The sequence below is a fragment of the Salminus brasiliensis genome, chromosome 4, assembly GCF_030463535.1.
Source record: "Salminus brasiliensis chromosome 4, fSalBra1.hap2, whole genome shotgun sequence".
In the NCBI taxonomy this organism is placed as follows: domain Eukaryota; kingdom Metazoa; phylum Chordata; class Actinopteri; order Characiformes; family Bryconidae; genus Salminus; species Salminus brasiliensis.
In genome coordinates, this window is record NC_132881.1 from 5,287,304 (window position 1) to 5,303,932 (window position 16,629).

The following is a 16,629-nucleotide window of genomic DNA, read 5'->3' on the forward strand; positions in this document are numbered from 1 at the left end:
ATTTATTTTTTGCATTGACTTTTATTTTGTGCGATAGTGACAGTACGCAAGAAATCTTATTATTATTCTTTAGAACTGACTCTAGATGAAAAGTTTCAGGATAGATAGTATTATTTCTTTAGATTTAATATGTAAGTATTTCTTAGGAATTGTTTACATGGGTTCACTGAGACGTTCACTGTGTGCTTTTGAATGATATAAGAATATGTTGACCTCTTCTGTGCGGGTCGTATGGATTTGAATGCCTTCTACAGGCCGGTAGTGTTTCACAGAGAAAAGGACTGGGAGACGGAGAAGACGATGTACGTGGATTCAGTCATCAGACATATGAAGGACAACACAGGAGCAGGGGATGGTAATCTCCAAATGTTTTTCACTGCTCAGATACAGAGATTTTTCAGTTTGCATTTATTCTTGTTCAGGCACTGTAATGCTCCAGACTGACACCAAAACAGGTTTAATAACCAAACGCCAGTAATAACAATACAGAATTATGTGCAATTGAGGTGTGTGGTTTAGAGGGAAGTATCTGTTTTATGAATACAGGATTAACAGTACCAAAATAACAATACAGCCATTGACAAACTGAACATCTACGAAATAAAAAAAACACTAAGTGAACTTTGTATTATGCTTATAGTTTTTTGCAATGCAAATAAAATGTGTATATCAGTAGATCCACTTTTCACATTGAGACTAACCAAAAACGAGCGAATCTTAATATAACAACACCCTTGTATGTTATATTTAGCAATGAGGTGCTCATTCACATGCCTCAGGACTTTACACCTATCCAAATCCTTTTCTCCCCATTTCTGGGTATTATTAGAAAAGTCTTTCAGACATTTTGTGGGAAGATGAATGCTTTTGTAATTTGCCGTCCAAACACATTTGGATGTTTATTTTTTTATGTAGGCTTTTTTTTTCTGGCTCCAGCATTTCTAAAAAGCTCTCCATTCAAATGAAAACACGAAATCGACTCTATAACCTCTTGCATGAGACCTGCAGGGGGTACTAACACCTAATAAAGTCTAATAGTCCTAATACAGCGCAAAGCTCAAACACATTTTTAACCATAAAGATTTTCTCACTATGTTGCACAAACAGCAGGCCTCCTTAATTAGATCTCTTTCACACTTGATCTAAAAAATATTCCCAATCCAAGCTCGCAGCGAAGATAAAGGTAAATCTTTCTTCAGCAATGAAAAGACCAAAGCCATTACGTGGAAAAGCAAAACACAATTGTTTAATCTCAGGTCGTGGCTCTCACACACAGCCTATTACAACCGGGCCCAAGCAATTACAGATACTGTACTGGATTTTTAGTTGGTTTGTATAAAGAACAAGTTTGTCAGATTTGAGGGTTTTCTATTAAATAAAAGTTTGTTATATTTTATATGGTAATTTTAGTATTTCTGTATGCTGGCAATTAAAATGAATTGGCCAAAATCTGAATCGGTAGGTCACATTATTAAAAAAAAAAAAAAATTAAATCAACCAAGAAAATTGCAATGGCTACATCTCTAATGAGAATGCTGAAATACTGTAAGTCAGCTTGATGATTTGGTGATTAGATGGTATTTGGTTTTAGTTAAAGTTTGTTTGTGTGAGATTTAGATTTAATTGGATCCTGTTGCTCAGTAGGTGTGATGACAGAGCTTTTGCACCTCATGGACACTGTGGCCAATCGTGGGAGCAGAAGCGATGGTAAACAGTGGCAGCATCCCTCAGACCTTACCAGCAGGTACCCTAAATATTTATTTATTTACTTTTTCCAAGTAAAAGGACAAGCACAAGTCGCCACTACTGATAGATGGCAACTCCAAGTTGACATGCTGGGTGCACAAAGCAAACAAACACTGGAGCTCAGTAAGGGATGGGTCAGAAATTAATATATATGATAGTCAACTGCTCAAGTTTCTGATTACTCGAGAGACTCATTCATTCATTCATTAACTAACTCGCGTTCCATACGTTGGGTATGTGCATTCGATGTGTCTTTAATGCATTTTCATTTTCTGTTTGCAAGAAATTACCAGCCGCGCAACAGAGGCCATTTGTTGTCCCTGGATGAATGGCGGAACCTGAGCTACCCTAACCATCGTCGCTTTGCTAAAGTGCCTCATCCATTCAGGCGGAGTTTAGTGCCTTGACAGTCAACAGTCAGCCTTACCCCCTCTGTATTGCAGCAACTGAATTAAAGCCTGTTAGTACTTCTTCATATCCCAAACACCTCTGCTTGGTACAGTGAGCACCTAGTGGAGTTTTGTCCTGTTGCACTTAATGCCAAATCTGTGTGTTTCTTTGTACTTTTGCACTTCTTTTGTTTGTGTACTTTCAGAGCAAATTGGTGTGGTCTTTTTAAGAGTGTGTCTGATCAAGATCTTAAATATTGTTCATGCGATGCTGCTCTAACAGAGGTGGACAGATTAAATTTGCACCACTCCTGCCTCAAGAAACCGGCTGACTGCTGACCTGATTGGACGTTTCGTACCGGAATCATTGCTTTGTCTGCTTTTCGGCAGGCACCTCACATGTCATTTTTGTTTGTACTTACTTTTTATATAAGTGTGTATCTCTGTGTTTGTGTGTGTGCATTATTACTTTTCATTGTGCCAATTATGTCCTTTGACTATTTGTCATGGTTTCCCTAAAACCCTGAGAGGGTGCCAACACTGGAAGTGTTTGTGTTCACGCGACAGCCTTTTGCTGTAATTATTATTATTCTCTTCTTGTTTTCTTACTTGCAAGTCATTGTGTGGTGTGCTGTGAATAGTAGGATAGATGCTGTGTAGGGACTGGTTGGTTGTACCATCTGTTTGATTTAAAGGTTTACTATTAAATTATAGAAAATATGTCTGAGCTGCATGTCTGAAATTAGGTCGACTTGCTACTTAAAATATTGATCTTTTTTGTTTTTAAATGCCTTTTCACAGAAAGCATATGGAGTTCCACAGCTTATCTAGCTGTTGTGCTGCTGCTATCGCTGCAATTTACACGCATGCCTCAGACTGAGGGTGAAAGTGCAACTGATTCTCAGTCATCGCCCAGGAGGCTGTTTTTTTGGCTCATTTTTGATGTGGAGAGAATGACACAGCTTAACCCCAGCAAAGCAGTTATTTGAGCAAGGTTGATCATTTTGTTTACAAGCAAGTGGCACATCTCTGCTGTAAATAAGAAGTGATGAACAGTTCAGCTGCGAGCGAAGTGGGGAAAGTTATAGTTTGCCTCATATTGGGGTAACCGTATCAGGCTCAGGGGCTGTCAGACCCTGGTACATATCAGTGGATATGAAATTGTCCCATTGCTTTCTTGGGCAGATTTATTTGTAACAGTGTATAAAACTAACCCCTCAGTGTGGAGGCTGTATTTTACTGGACTGGTTTATCAAAATGCAAAATCTGTGTTGGGGGCTCCTGAATGGTGGCACTGTCTAAGCGCTGGTCTTGTCAGGAGATCACGATTTTGCTCCCTGGTGATGCCACAGCCACCTGTGACGAGTAGTCCGAGATAGCATCAGTGGCCTCACTCTTTTTCTAGGGGAGTGAGAGGTCCCAATGCTAAGCCCTGTCTGGCCTCTTTTAGCTAACATGACAGGATTAGCAGTCATGTGTACAGAAGTCCAGAAGCAGCATTTGTTATGCCACCAACATCTTGAGATCACAAGATAACTGTACAGAACAATATAATGAAGTCTTGGCCTTTCTGGACTTGCAGGGGTATGTGGACTTGCCAGCATGTCTGATTTAACTCTGAGGGTTTGGTTATTGCCTCTTTTGAAGTCGTCGAGAGTACAGTGCTAGTGTTGGTTCTTAGAATCGAAGTTATGTTACATTGTTTTGCTTATTTTTATCTTTGGAAGGAGATCTTTGTACATACACCTAGGAGAAAGTAAACATTTACTGTGGGCCCCGAGGACAAACCCCCAACACAACTTCTGTCCCAGTCACTTTGACTTTGGTAGAACAGATCAAAAACAGAGCCTCAGTTTCGGGGCGTGTGCAGGTCATTGAGTTTCCTTGTTTAAAAGCATTTAGACTCGTAGGTTGAACTACAGACTCTTCAATATCCAGGACACCATTGTCACAAAGTCCTTTCCAAAGAAACCAGGAAGCAGGTCATGCTTATATTTCTGTAAGTACAATAATACTTGTGTTTTATTACTTGACCTGTTAAAGTATACACTGTGCTTGCATTAGTCCAAGTGATAATGCAATCTGTTGTTTCCAGGCACCGTCTACTCACCAGTAATCTGTCAGTGTTTTGATTGTAAGAGAACATGGATGAGGTTTGACCTTCTGGACTGGCATCTGCTTGATCATGTTGGAAGAGTGCATCAGGTAACGCTGTCTTCAGAGAGCACCAAACCGATTGAAAATTCACAGTGCATATACAGTTTACATACAAAACACATATAGCATAGCGTCAGCATATAGAACATGATTTTCTTGATTTTGCCATATACATATATACATACACATATTTGTCACACACACATATCCTCAGAGTGAGACAAACTTATCAAAAAGACTAGTAGCTGAAGATGTCACGCATCCTGCTTCACAAAGCATTCTTCGTCCCCTCCATGCCCCATGTTTTTTTTATTAAGTTTGGGACCTCGAGCAATAGCCTCTGCGAACTTTTAGCCAAATAAATGTAATTGTTATTAAATTGCACATAATTCTGAGTCAGGCAAAAACAAATTGAGAGAGGCTACTGTTAACAATGCATTAAAACATCAACATAACAGTACTAAAACTACAATGTATACACAATACTGCTTTTTCAGTCAAGAGAAGCTTCAATATCTGTGTAATTGTGGGTCCCCTTTATATTTCATCCCCTGAGAGAAAGTCTAACCAAAATATGAGAAGTAAAAAAAATAAAGAAATTTATAATAAGCCAGGACTAGAAAAATGTCTGTTAATCATCTCAATTTTAAATGAACATATACCACATGAAGCAACATTATGTGAGGACTCACATTTCTTGTTCCTGAGCTTGCCCTATACTCATGAAGTGCAATTTGAACCACCACTGAAGGACACGCTTTTCCTGCCCATTTTATTAGCTAAATCCCTTTATATATTTATGTACAGTGGGGGAAAAAAGTATTTAGTCAGTCACCAATTGGGCAAGTTCTCCCACTTAAAAAAATGAGAGAGGCTGTAATTAATATCATAGGTAGACCTCAACTATGGGAGACAAAATGAGAAAAATATTCTGAAAATCACATTGTCTGATTTTTAAAGAATTTATTTGCAAATAATGGTGGAAAATAAGTATTTGCTCAATAACAAAAGTTCATCTCAATACTTTGTCATATATCCTTTGTTGGCAATGACAGAGGTCAAATGTTTTCTGTAAGTCTTCACAAGGTTGGCACACACCGTTGCTGGTATGTTGGCCCATTCCTCCATGCAGATCTCCTCTAGAGCAGTGATGTTTTGGGGCTGTCGGCAGGCAACATGGACTTTCAACTCCCTCCAAAGGTTTTCTATGGGGTTGAGATCTGGAGACTGCCTAGGCCACTCCAGTACCTTGAAATGCTTCTTACGAAGCCACTCTTTTGTTGCCCTGGCAGTGTGCTTGGGATCATTGTCATGCTGAAAGACCCAGCCATGTTTCATCTTTAATGCCCTTGCTGATGGAAGGAGTTACATAGTGCAGTCAGCAGTGTGCCGAGCCCAGAGTAGCAACATCAGTGGTATTTATCTCCCTTCTATAGTCAGAGAAGCTGTTGTCTTTAGTGTGTTTTTTTTTCAGTTCAGAAATGTGATTTAGAATGAACCATTTAGATTTTTTTAATTATTATATTACATTAAGACTACTTGAATTTATGGCATTTGACTCATTTGACTTATGAACCAGGTTTTAGTATAAAGAAGGAGAATCTAAAGATAGGAGTCTTGCACAATAATTGTGCAATGTAGCATTAAGTGCTAGCCCGGCCGGGGATTGAACCCCAGTACACTACACCAACCACCAACTGGATTTGTAAATTGGGTTCATATTTACACCTAGACATTTTTTTATGGGCACATACTGTTTTGTGAATAACGGTAGTACTTGACTGAATGACTGAATTGATGAAAAACAACCACACTGCTCAACATTTCTTTGTTTTTTATTAACACACCCAACTTTTACAACATTCTTGAGAAAGACTGTACTATTAACAATACATTACAAACTCCAACATAACTGTACTAAAACTACAACACTAAGTGTATACATACAAATATGCTACATACATAGAAAAAATACTGCTTTTTCAGTCAAGAGAGGCTTCAAAAGTGTCTGTAATTGTGGGTCCCCTTTATGTTTCATCTCCTGTTATTTGAGAGAAAGTCTAACAATATGAGAAATTCATAAGAAGCCAGGATTAGCAAAACTGCTTGAAGCATCGAGTCCAAAAGCATACGTTATAAACCACAGCCGAACACCACGTGCATGTGGCGCTCAAGCTAATCTTGGAATAACATCTTCCCAGCCCCAGTTTAAACCTGGTCCTGAACTACAGAACGAATAGAAGCTTCCACAGAGTATGTTTCCACCTCTGTGACAAATTAGTTAAAACTTTGTGACCGCAGCACACGTCATCTTTGACAGCTGTGCCTTCTGTTCTTTGAGCATACTCTCATCATATTTGTTTGCAGGGAGTTCTCCTGAGTAAAGAGGCAGGTTTGCTTTACAGACTGAGAGTGCTGGGACATCAGCATGGCAGCAGGAGTTTTTGAGACAGGCCCGAGACAGGCAGGGGGTGCTGCAGCGGCAGTCGTGCAAGACCCCTTCTCCTAACTCCAACTGAATGGTCACACTGTGGATCCGGACCTTGTGGAAGACCTCTCTGATCTGTCTGTGGAGGGCTATGACTCCAGATTGGGAGCTGTGGAGTTCGGGTGTCACTCTGACGTGCAAGGTGGCCACGAAACGACCCTTCGTGAGCTGGAACATGTGGGCCTCATGAATACTGAGGACACAAGGGAGCCTGCACACATCCTCCACTACAAGAGACAAGAAGGAAAAGAGGATGTTTGTAAGCATCAGTACAAATTTATTAGAGTTTGGTGAAGTGAACTAGACCTGCACTAAGGTTTAACGAATTGACATTTACTCCAAATAATAACATGTAGAAGTCAAAGTCCTAAAATATTGCTGTTACCAACAGGTTTGATTTAAACCAAATTAATTTAGCTAGTTACTCAATATTGACTATAGTTCTCACATTGCACTCTAAATAATGAAGGTGCTTCAAATGGTTCATAGAACATCCACTTAGAACAACCACTGATTCTATAACAAATCATGTTTATAAAGAGATGTAAGTGTGAGGACCCTAATTTGGTAAAGTGACGGCAAGTGAAGGTCCCTTCAAAAACTCCTCTAAGTGTATTTCTTCCTTAATGTCACTGGATCTTCTGAATAATGAGATATTTAATGATATTTAATATTTAAAATAAGAATTGGCTGTAAGAATTTGTCATTTTAGAATTTAATGATAAATTTAGCAACGTCATCTTTATACCCTGCACAAATCAGCAAGGTTCGTCATATGTGGTGGTTAAATTTGTGTAATTAGTGTAATTGTGGGCTGATATCTGATGTCTACATATCTGGCAACGCCAGTTTAAGGTTAAGTATAAAATTCATAAATGTGAAGCTACCTGGATCAGGTCTATTAAGAAATGTAAAGTTTGTTGATGTGAATCTCACTTAGTAATGCTGACCTTTGTTAAAGATTGAGAGACTTACATAATGGATTTGACGTTTTCATTTAGAGAACCCAGTGACAGTTGGCGGAAATGTAAACCGAACAAACCAAAGTGCTTGGAACATTTTTTTCACTGGGTGATTGTTATTATTATTATCATTATTATTTTGTTCGGTTTTTTTTATAACCTTTTCGTTTGTCACATGTATCCTCATTCCATACTTACAGACTTTGGTGAAGTTTACGTCGCGAGGGATCATGTGCAGCAATATACACGTGGCCTCTTTGACCAAAGGAGCCCCAGAGAACATGACGATTGCCACCATCACCAGCGTCAGGCTGGGGTCCACATAGCACTGCCAGGTACAGGGTGCATTCTCCTTCACAGGCCACACATGAAACAGAGTCGAGGTCACCACAACCACTAATGATCCCATGGCATCGTTCAGCACATGTAGTAACACTCCTGGCCGGGGGGGAAGAATATTGTAATGAGTAAAGGATAAGAAGTTCTGTGCTAATTTAGCTTGGTTTAGATATTGTTTGTAAAGCAAGTATTTTACCAACAGCTATGGGGGTGGGCGTACCTCTAATATTGAGTGGTTGACCTTCTTCCTCACTTGACTCAGCTTCTTCTAAATCTATCTGTGATTGATAACCTGTAGATAGACACAAGCGTCAAGTTAATCACACATTAACTCTTAATGACAACGCGTTTAAGATGAATGCATTTCAAGTGAAAGTGTTATCTGGGTGACAATATGTGCCACATATGTGGATATTGCATTTACAACCAGCCTCACTGATGTGGACCTCTGTTCTACTGGTGGTAAATGTTGTGTTGGATCATTTCAAGTGTGATAAAACTAACTTAAATTGTACAGCAGGCAGTTAATGTGTATAAACCAAGATAAGTTGACGACATTTCGTATAGCGTTTTACATCCAATAAAACAATCTGAATTGGTTACCAAAGTTAGTATTGTGAAAAAGATAATGCCAATAAATAAAGATAAATAAATTAGGTCATTTATGTAATACATGGTAGAATTATAGACTAAACATGCTTCTATTTAGAAAACTATATGTTGGGTAAAATGCAGTACAGTTACGGTTTACATCTAATGTGAAGTTAACAAGTATTATTATTGTTATAATGTAATAAAAATAGTAAATGTTCTGAAGATCTCTGATAAATAACCTTCTTACGCCTCTTACAGTCCTAACAGTATTTCTGGAAACACATTTGCCCCATATTGAGCTCAGTGTTACTTTCCTTTGAACCTATGGCCAAAAACAGTGGTCCATTTGCTACATATGAAGATGGATTAGACTAGGAATGGATGCCATGTGGCAGACACCCCTACAACACCAATGGCTGACATATATATAGTAATCACTCTGCGTCCTACCTAAATATGTATTGGCTTTTAAATGCCACTACTTTGTATTCAAGGCTGGAATATTAAACCAGCCAAACTGCGAGAGAGTGGTGGCTTATCCCATTAAAAACACCATAAGCACGCTTGGAGAACCTCAATTGCAAATTGATTTCCTGACAATCAACAATCAGCAGGCATGGGCTCTTCTAAGCAGCAGCCCAAAAACAACACAGATCGCTGACATTATATTAAGACCGTCTCTACCAAGATTACTAAGCTGATTTCATGATATTCTGAAAGTTTCCAACATTTTCCCCTAATTGAAATACTTGAAGTGAAGACATATAGTTCTAACATTCTATTTAATCTTGCCTGTGTCAATATTTTATAGCTCTATTTTTATTTTCAACAGCCTTGTATCTTTGAGAGTGGTGAAATACACAGCAAATATGCTAGTGTAAATCAAGTAAATAACCACTGAGTCTTAGGCTTAACACTGAATGCAGATTTATGTCATGCAAATTTACAGTGTATGTGTTTTAAACTTTAAATTAGCAGCACCTGTTTCTCCATCTGTGTTTGGTTCCTGCGGAGATTGCTGTCTATTTCTCCTGCACAGCCACCGGCAATCTTGGAAGATAAGAAGTCCCACGATGTTAATGCCCAGACCTACTGAGCCGACGATCAGCACCAGCACTGGGTTGTCAATGCGCTCTGGCTGAACGAGTCGCTTCAGTGCCTGCACAGAGATGGAGAAGCAAAGTGCGGCCAGGAACACTGCGTTGGCAAGCGCACCTACGACTTCAACCCGGGCCAAGCCATAAGTGAAGCGCCTTGACCCGTTACGTCGCCTGACACGGGTGGCTAACAAGCCCACAGAGAGGGATATGATGTCTGACAGCATGTTGAAGGAGTCCGAGATGAGTGCAATGGAGTTCCCGATGTATCCTGCAACTATTTCTGCTGAAAAGAACAGCGACATGATCCCCAGCATGGAAATCAAGCGACAGCTCTTCCCGGTGTAGCGACCCATTTCTGCCTGTTCTGCTGTTCAACTGCTCGAGAAGATGAAAACTGTCCAGTGGCTCAAGGAACTTGTGGTATGACTTGTGAGCTCACCTACCGATTAGTTTTATCTGTCATTTCTTGGATTGTAAACCCCCGAATAAAAAACAGAGGCCACGGGTATTGACAAGAGTCCAGCCAATCGTGTGTCAAGGTTAACCGATACAGACCACTCGCTTTTGAAAGTGGCATTATGTAACCTAGTTTAGCCAAAGTTTAAGTGATACACACAGACAAGAGGTGAATGATTGACATTTACTGTATCTACTGTATCAGCTACCGTTATCTTTTCTTATCTGTAATAGTTGATATGCAGTGTTGTGGTGCAGATGAACAGGAACCTAAGCTACTTGTTCACAGGACATTGCTGTAGCTTGTGATAACTAGTGTTTTCACAGAGTATAAAAACTGCTACTTTTTCCATGTATTCATGAGGGCGGCTTCCTTTCAAGTTAGTAGCTTCTATCAGACGAAGTGTCATGGCCTGTTGCCACTGTCAGTAAACCACAGGACTTTGTGCTTGGATAAGTCATTGTGATATTTGTGCAAATTGTGTAATTATAAATGTATAAATAATGATGAGGCATAGGTTTGCATCTAAAGGCTTGTACATATTTTTGATTAGCGCTGCAGATGTAAAATCGAATGCTAAGGTTATTGGGGACATTGGAACTGACATCAATGCGGTTCCAGCAGAGCACATTCCTTGCAATAATGACCAATAATTCAGATTTCTGGACCAATTCCAAAGGCTATATAACATTAATAAGGCTCATTCAAAGAGAGGAGTGTCTTATTAAGTTATATGGCTTGATGCGTATGCTACAAAGTACATTTCGACTCAATTCACTTACAGTACCTGGCCTTGTATGCCCTTAGCTTGCTGCAGCATAGTACACTAAAATATGTAGTAATCGCTCAGCGTCCTACGTAACTACGTATCGGCTTTTGAATGTCACTACTTTGTATTCAAGGCTGATATATCAAACCAGCCAAACTGTGAGAAGGTAGTGGCTTATCCCATAAAACACCATAAGCACCTCAATTGCAAATTGATTTCCAAACAATCCCAGCAATCAGCAACCATGGGCTCCTCTAAGCAGCAGCCCAGCATTCTGAGCATTAATATATTTTATGTCCACAAAGCAGGAAAAGAACAAGGCTTACGTAGATAAAGTGCTTTCAGGTAGCTGTTTCCTAGTTCGTAATATATAACAAAGAAATGGTCGTTAACAAGAACAGTGGAGGACAAGTTGCGGTCGCAAAGACCAAGAGACCTAAAAAAAAAAAACTGGGCATGAACTTCAAAACACCTATTTGACTGCAAAAGACCTTGAGGACAATTTAGCAGGCTCTGGAGTGGTGGTTCACAATTCTACTGTTCTACTTAGGACTTGTGAAAAGATATTACACCGGGCTCCGCAATTCAAACAATTCTGCCAAACAATACTCCTCAGAAGAAAACTAGAAGAAACCCCTTTATCAAAAATTGTAAAAGAGCAGTGTTGCAAGACAGTCCAAAAACATCATAGAACTAGAAGAGTTTTGCAAGGAAGTAACAAAACTGAAGTTTTAGTAGCAGCTAAGTGATGCAAAGAGGGTGCTTTGAGACCTTTTTTGATATGAAAGAACTGAAAAGGATAAATAAAAATATCTAATTCCTAAAATATAAAGAATATAAAGAATAATTTGGTTTAGAGCTGGGCAATATGCCAATATTTTATCATATTGTGATATATTTTGTTATGGTGATAATATGCTGTTGTAAGCATATTAAAGAAACTGTTAGTGCTTAATAAACACTGATCAGCTGCAGGTATCATTACTAACCGTGCAGTTAGACTGGTTTAATTTGATGAAGAGCAGCATATGTTGAATATAAATCACTGTATTCAGTAGAGGGAGGCGTATCTAAATAGTAGTTTATAAGGATCTGTCGTTACTGATGTTTTTAGTAAGTGATTGCATGTATTGTGATAAATTTAGTGTATTGTGAAAAAAGCCTTTAAATATCATTATATAGTATTTTTACCTTATTGCCCAGCCCTAATTTGGTTTTACATTTACATTTTTAAGATGTAAAACCAATTTGCTTAACTATTTACAGTTACACACATTTTGACCGGGGGTGCCCAAACCTTAGCATGCTGCTGTGAATATCGATGCAGAAGTTTTAGACGTATAAAATGTTAAAGAACAATATTTAGTTCAACATTCTGTTGCAGCAGTGAAAGCAGCTTTTATGAATGGCACCACCAGTTCACCACAAGGCACTATGCTATTAATATGGTGTTGATATGGAAGTCACAGACCTACCACGTGACAGAAATATACAAAATAAAACAGTCCGTTAAACGTGATAGAGGGGTGATGGGCTAATAATCCCTTGTGGTAATGACGTGAAAGAAGACGCGCATAAGTATGAAGAAAAGATTGTTAACCCTTCCGCATTAATAGATTTTAGATAAGTAGATAATCTCTGTCCTGTGACGCTATTGGCATTGTTTGATTGTGGCCTGATGTTTCGGAAGCATTCCAGCTTCCAACAACAAACCCGCCAACAAAACCTGTTGTGTGCCAAGGTAATAGTGAAGTGACTCACCGTTTAGACTGCTGGTTACCACAACAATGACCAATCAAATGAGAGCTGAAGTGAAAGCTATAATAAGAGAGAGCTCCCAGATATGGTTAACACCGAATTAATATAATTTATCATCTATAATGTAGACAATGCAAACCATATTTTCAGAGATAGAGCCTGTTAGAATGTCCATAACATTAACATGCATTACTTTACCATATAAGGTAAGATTTGTAAGTGGTAGCCATGGTCATCAGTTAGGACATCAACCCCCCAGTGCAACCCCCCAGTGCCCCCTTGTGTGATAAGGTGGGGCCTTGAGAATGCAAATTGGAAATTAGAAATCTATATGTATTTTTCTATTATGTTTGCTTTCTTAACTTTTTAGAATTGAGCTTATATATATATATATATATATATATATTTATATATATATTATAGCTTTTAAATTTCATATAGTCTTGAGGGAAAGTCATCAAGAATGTCTAAATCTCCCAACACCCAACAATATGACCTCTACACACTAATATTGCATGTACGTCTGTAGCAGATCTACATAACAAGCTACATAGGAAGACTCTAGCAGCAACAAACGAGTGCTTTCAGACATTTTTTATTTATTTGTAATGTGAAAGGTTGTTTAGACGTCTGAGAATTCTGTGATTCTTGCTCCTGAATTCAGCTCAAACTGAATGAGAAGGGTCTTTATGTAACGTGGGACTTGGCACAATGGCATGGCTGTTAATATACAGATAAACCTCTAAATTAATTAAAAATTCAGCTGAGCTTTTATCTTTTCAAACATCACATCTAGATTAGAAATACAGGAGAGATGCTGTACATTACTTCAGATAATGACCAGTTCATCATCACAAGTTTTAGAATATTTACGTCAAGCCGTCGTAAAAGTGCTCCTTTTAAGCTCACACAGGGATTTAAACTCTGAAAGAAAGTTTGGAAAATTTAATTGATCAAATATCAACACTGAAACCTTGAATGTTATACATATAGAAACAGTTGTCAATAGCAGATGGTATTTATGACTCTTGAAGGCATGACTGCAAGGTTAAATAAATCCCAGCACCAAACAACTCGGGCTTGGGCTGAGAATTTTTGTAACCTTGCAGTCATGCCTTCAAGAGTCACAATTCTACCGAGACTGAGGAACCAGAATCTCTGTATATCAAAATTGGGGGTAAACCAAACCTGAGTAATTGACTTTTTAGCTGCAGTGAACCCAGAGAATAGAGTTTTATGGTGAACTGTAAAGGCTTCACCATCATTTAATAAACAAAGGGTTTGGCTCAGAATTGAAATTGAACAAATTCGTCATAGTAGCGTCTACAAACCTCTTTTTGTAAAGTCTGCAGCAACCTCACATTCCCAAAACCCCATGTAAAAAAGTGCCTGATATATACCTTGAACAGAAATGACAACCATAACTGGCAGTCAGGCCCATTTCATAGCGGGTATAGGGGGTATAGTACACTGCATATATTGATGAGCCAAATTTTGTAGTCCGTCAGACTCTAAGCAGAAACTATTTTCTTCAAACTATTTTTCCAGCAGAACTGTAAGAGGGTAGGTTATGGCTAATGGCTTATCCCATTGAACACCATTAGCATGCATAGAAAACCTCAATTGCAAATTCACAAAACCCATTGATTTTATCATTGAAAGAGTCTAGAAGACACGAACAAAGGCGTGAACATTAAAGCGAAACATTAAATAATTATAGAAAAATATAAATATTCTCCTGTTACAAATAAAGATTTTTTAAACCACAACTACATGAAAATGAAACAACTATGTAGCTATGCATTTAGTACTGTGCAGGGGTATTTAGGGATAAGGCCAATGATTTAAAAGTGTTAGAGTTGTGGGGCCCCATGTAATATCTTTTCACAGGGCCCAACATCTTTGGCACCGCTCATGTGGTGCAGGTGTTTCTGCACAGTAGAACCGTGTATCACTACTCCAGAGTCTTTTAAATCTTCTCTAATGGTCTGTCGCAGTCAAATGGGGTGGGGAGGGGTGGGGGAAAAAAAAAAATTATATATATATATATATATATATATATATATATATATATATATATATATATAGGTTTTTTTTTTAAAGGGTGTGCAAAAGTTCCTGTTGTACATGGTGGTCATGTGGCAGATCTTAGAAGAGCACTCCTTCAGGAACCATTGACTAAAACCACACCAGCATATACCAAACATAGCTTTGTGTTGGACATTAATAGATGTTAGCTCTGTTTGATTGTATCTGGAGGGGGTGTGGAGGACTGCTGTCCTCCAGATGACTGCACACTTTTCTTAAAGTATTCTAAAAGTATTTATAAAGAGGAAGGTTGCTCATGCTTTCCTGAAGCTTCAGCCTAATCCCTCAAAAATAAACCATGACAATATATAGCCTATTGTGAGGACAAAAACCTGAATATCAGTGGGTCTAATCTGTCTTTACTAATAAACACATACAAAACCTTTACTGTTACTTTCTAAACTTTGACTTTTTCTATTAATGTATTTGACATTTTCTATTCATTATTGTAGATGTTTGATCCAATCTCATTGGCACAGGTATATAAAAACAAGCACCTAGCCATGCAGTCTGTATTTACAGACATTTGTGAATTCCAGCATGGTACTGTAACAGGAGTTACAGTTTCTTCCCTCCGATCAACTGTGGGTGGTATTTTTACACTTTGGACCATTTTCTCTTCTTCCAATCAGTAAAGAGAGTTGGAAGGTTTTGGAGGTTCATAGGGTGAAAAGGTGAAATGGGTGTGGCAGATGCTGTATTCTTTGATTTAAAGAAAGCATGATACAGCAAATCATAAAAATTCACATTCGCAATTACTATTTAATATTTGACCAGGGGCTATCTGACAGATTGTGTCTTATTTAGATAACAGCACTCAATGTGAATGGAACTCAGCAGTCTGTTTGACATTTAGACTATGTTTGGTATTCTGTAAGGGCAAATTCCTTCTGGATAATGCTTCAAGTGATGTGTATTAACCATTATATATATATATATATTAACTCTAATATACTCAGTTAGTTTGGGTTACATGAAGGCAAGTTCACAGACATTCTAACTAAAACACACCCAGCTGTCCTAGATATTAACTGGGCAAATGTGAAGTCTCCAAAATCTGTGTAATTATCTTAGGTAACATGAAGGCTTCAGAACAGTTTAAAATAAACTGAGATGCCCAGTAGGTTCTAGGTATTAAAGTGAAAAAAAAACATGGTAAAATACTACACAACACAAGCAATTTTATCAGGTTCTGAACCTTTATTTAATAAGAAAAATATTAATTGATATACACTGTTAAAAGTATAAGGTCCTTGAGGAATTGTACTCTTAAGGTGCTTTTAGCAACCTTCAAGAAATGTTTTTTAGGAAACAAAAAAATGCCTTGAAGGTTTCTCAAAGCACCCTACAAGGTTCTTCCACAGTTTCAAACTGAACAACCTTCGAAAGTTCCTTAATGATCTTATACTTGTAACAGTGTAATATGATGTTTACACCGAAATCATTTCCTTTTCTGAAGTATACTGTAGTACTTTAATGAAACCACAGATATTTTTAGATGAGTTTGGGATGTTGTAAAACATACAATAATTGTGTACTTGCTAATTAAATTTGTTTAATTAAACTAATTCAGAGATATCACACAGTAATAGGTTTACTTCCCTGGTTAAGCTCATTCATTACAATTAGTTTTATTAAAATGTTTAATAAAACCTTTCTTATTTTTGAACTTTGAAATTCTTAGAAACACAGACAGACAGTCACTGTAGTATTTCAGACACGTATTTCAGTAATATTTCAACATGATTTGTCTTTTAATTTGGGAAAATCTGATGCATTTTG

The 16,629-nt window shown here is 38.0% G+C and overlaps 1 protein-coding gene across 1 annotated transcript; it reads right to left on the minus strand.

Annotated features, from left to right (window-relative positions):
• Positions 1-6,573: 6,573 nt before the first annotated feature.
• LOC140553983 (calcium/manganese antiporter SLC30A10-like) lies at positions 6,574-10,128 on the minus strand. Its single transcript, XM_072676780.1, has 4 exons — positions 9,657-10,128; positions 8,302-8,373; positions 7,941-8,180; positions 6,574-7,007 (listed from the first exon to the last, which is right to left on the minus strand). Exons 1-4 carry the CDS (start codon positions 10,126-10,128, stop codon positions 6,574-6,576), a joined length of 1,218 nt encoding a protein of 405 aa, XP_072532881.1.
• Between the last annotated feature and the right edge of the window lie 6,501 nt (positions 10,129-16,629).

Excerpts from the sequence above, each read along its gene's own strand:
- LOC140553983 (XM_072676780.1), bottom strand. The coding sequence starts at position 10,128 with ATGGGTCGCTACACCGGGAAGAGCTGTCGCTTGATTTCCATGCTGGGG. Across the intron at positions 8,374-9,656 it reads AAACACAGATGGAGAAACAG|GTTATCAATCACAGATAGAT; the intron begins GTGCTGCTAATT and ends GTCTATCTACAG. Across the intron at positions 7,008-7,940 it reads CGTAAACTTCACCAAAGTCT|TGGAGGATGTGTGCAGGCTC; the intron begins GTAAGTATGGAA and ends TGTCTCTTGTAG.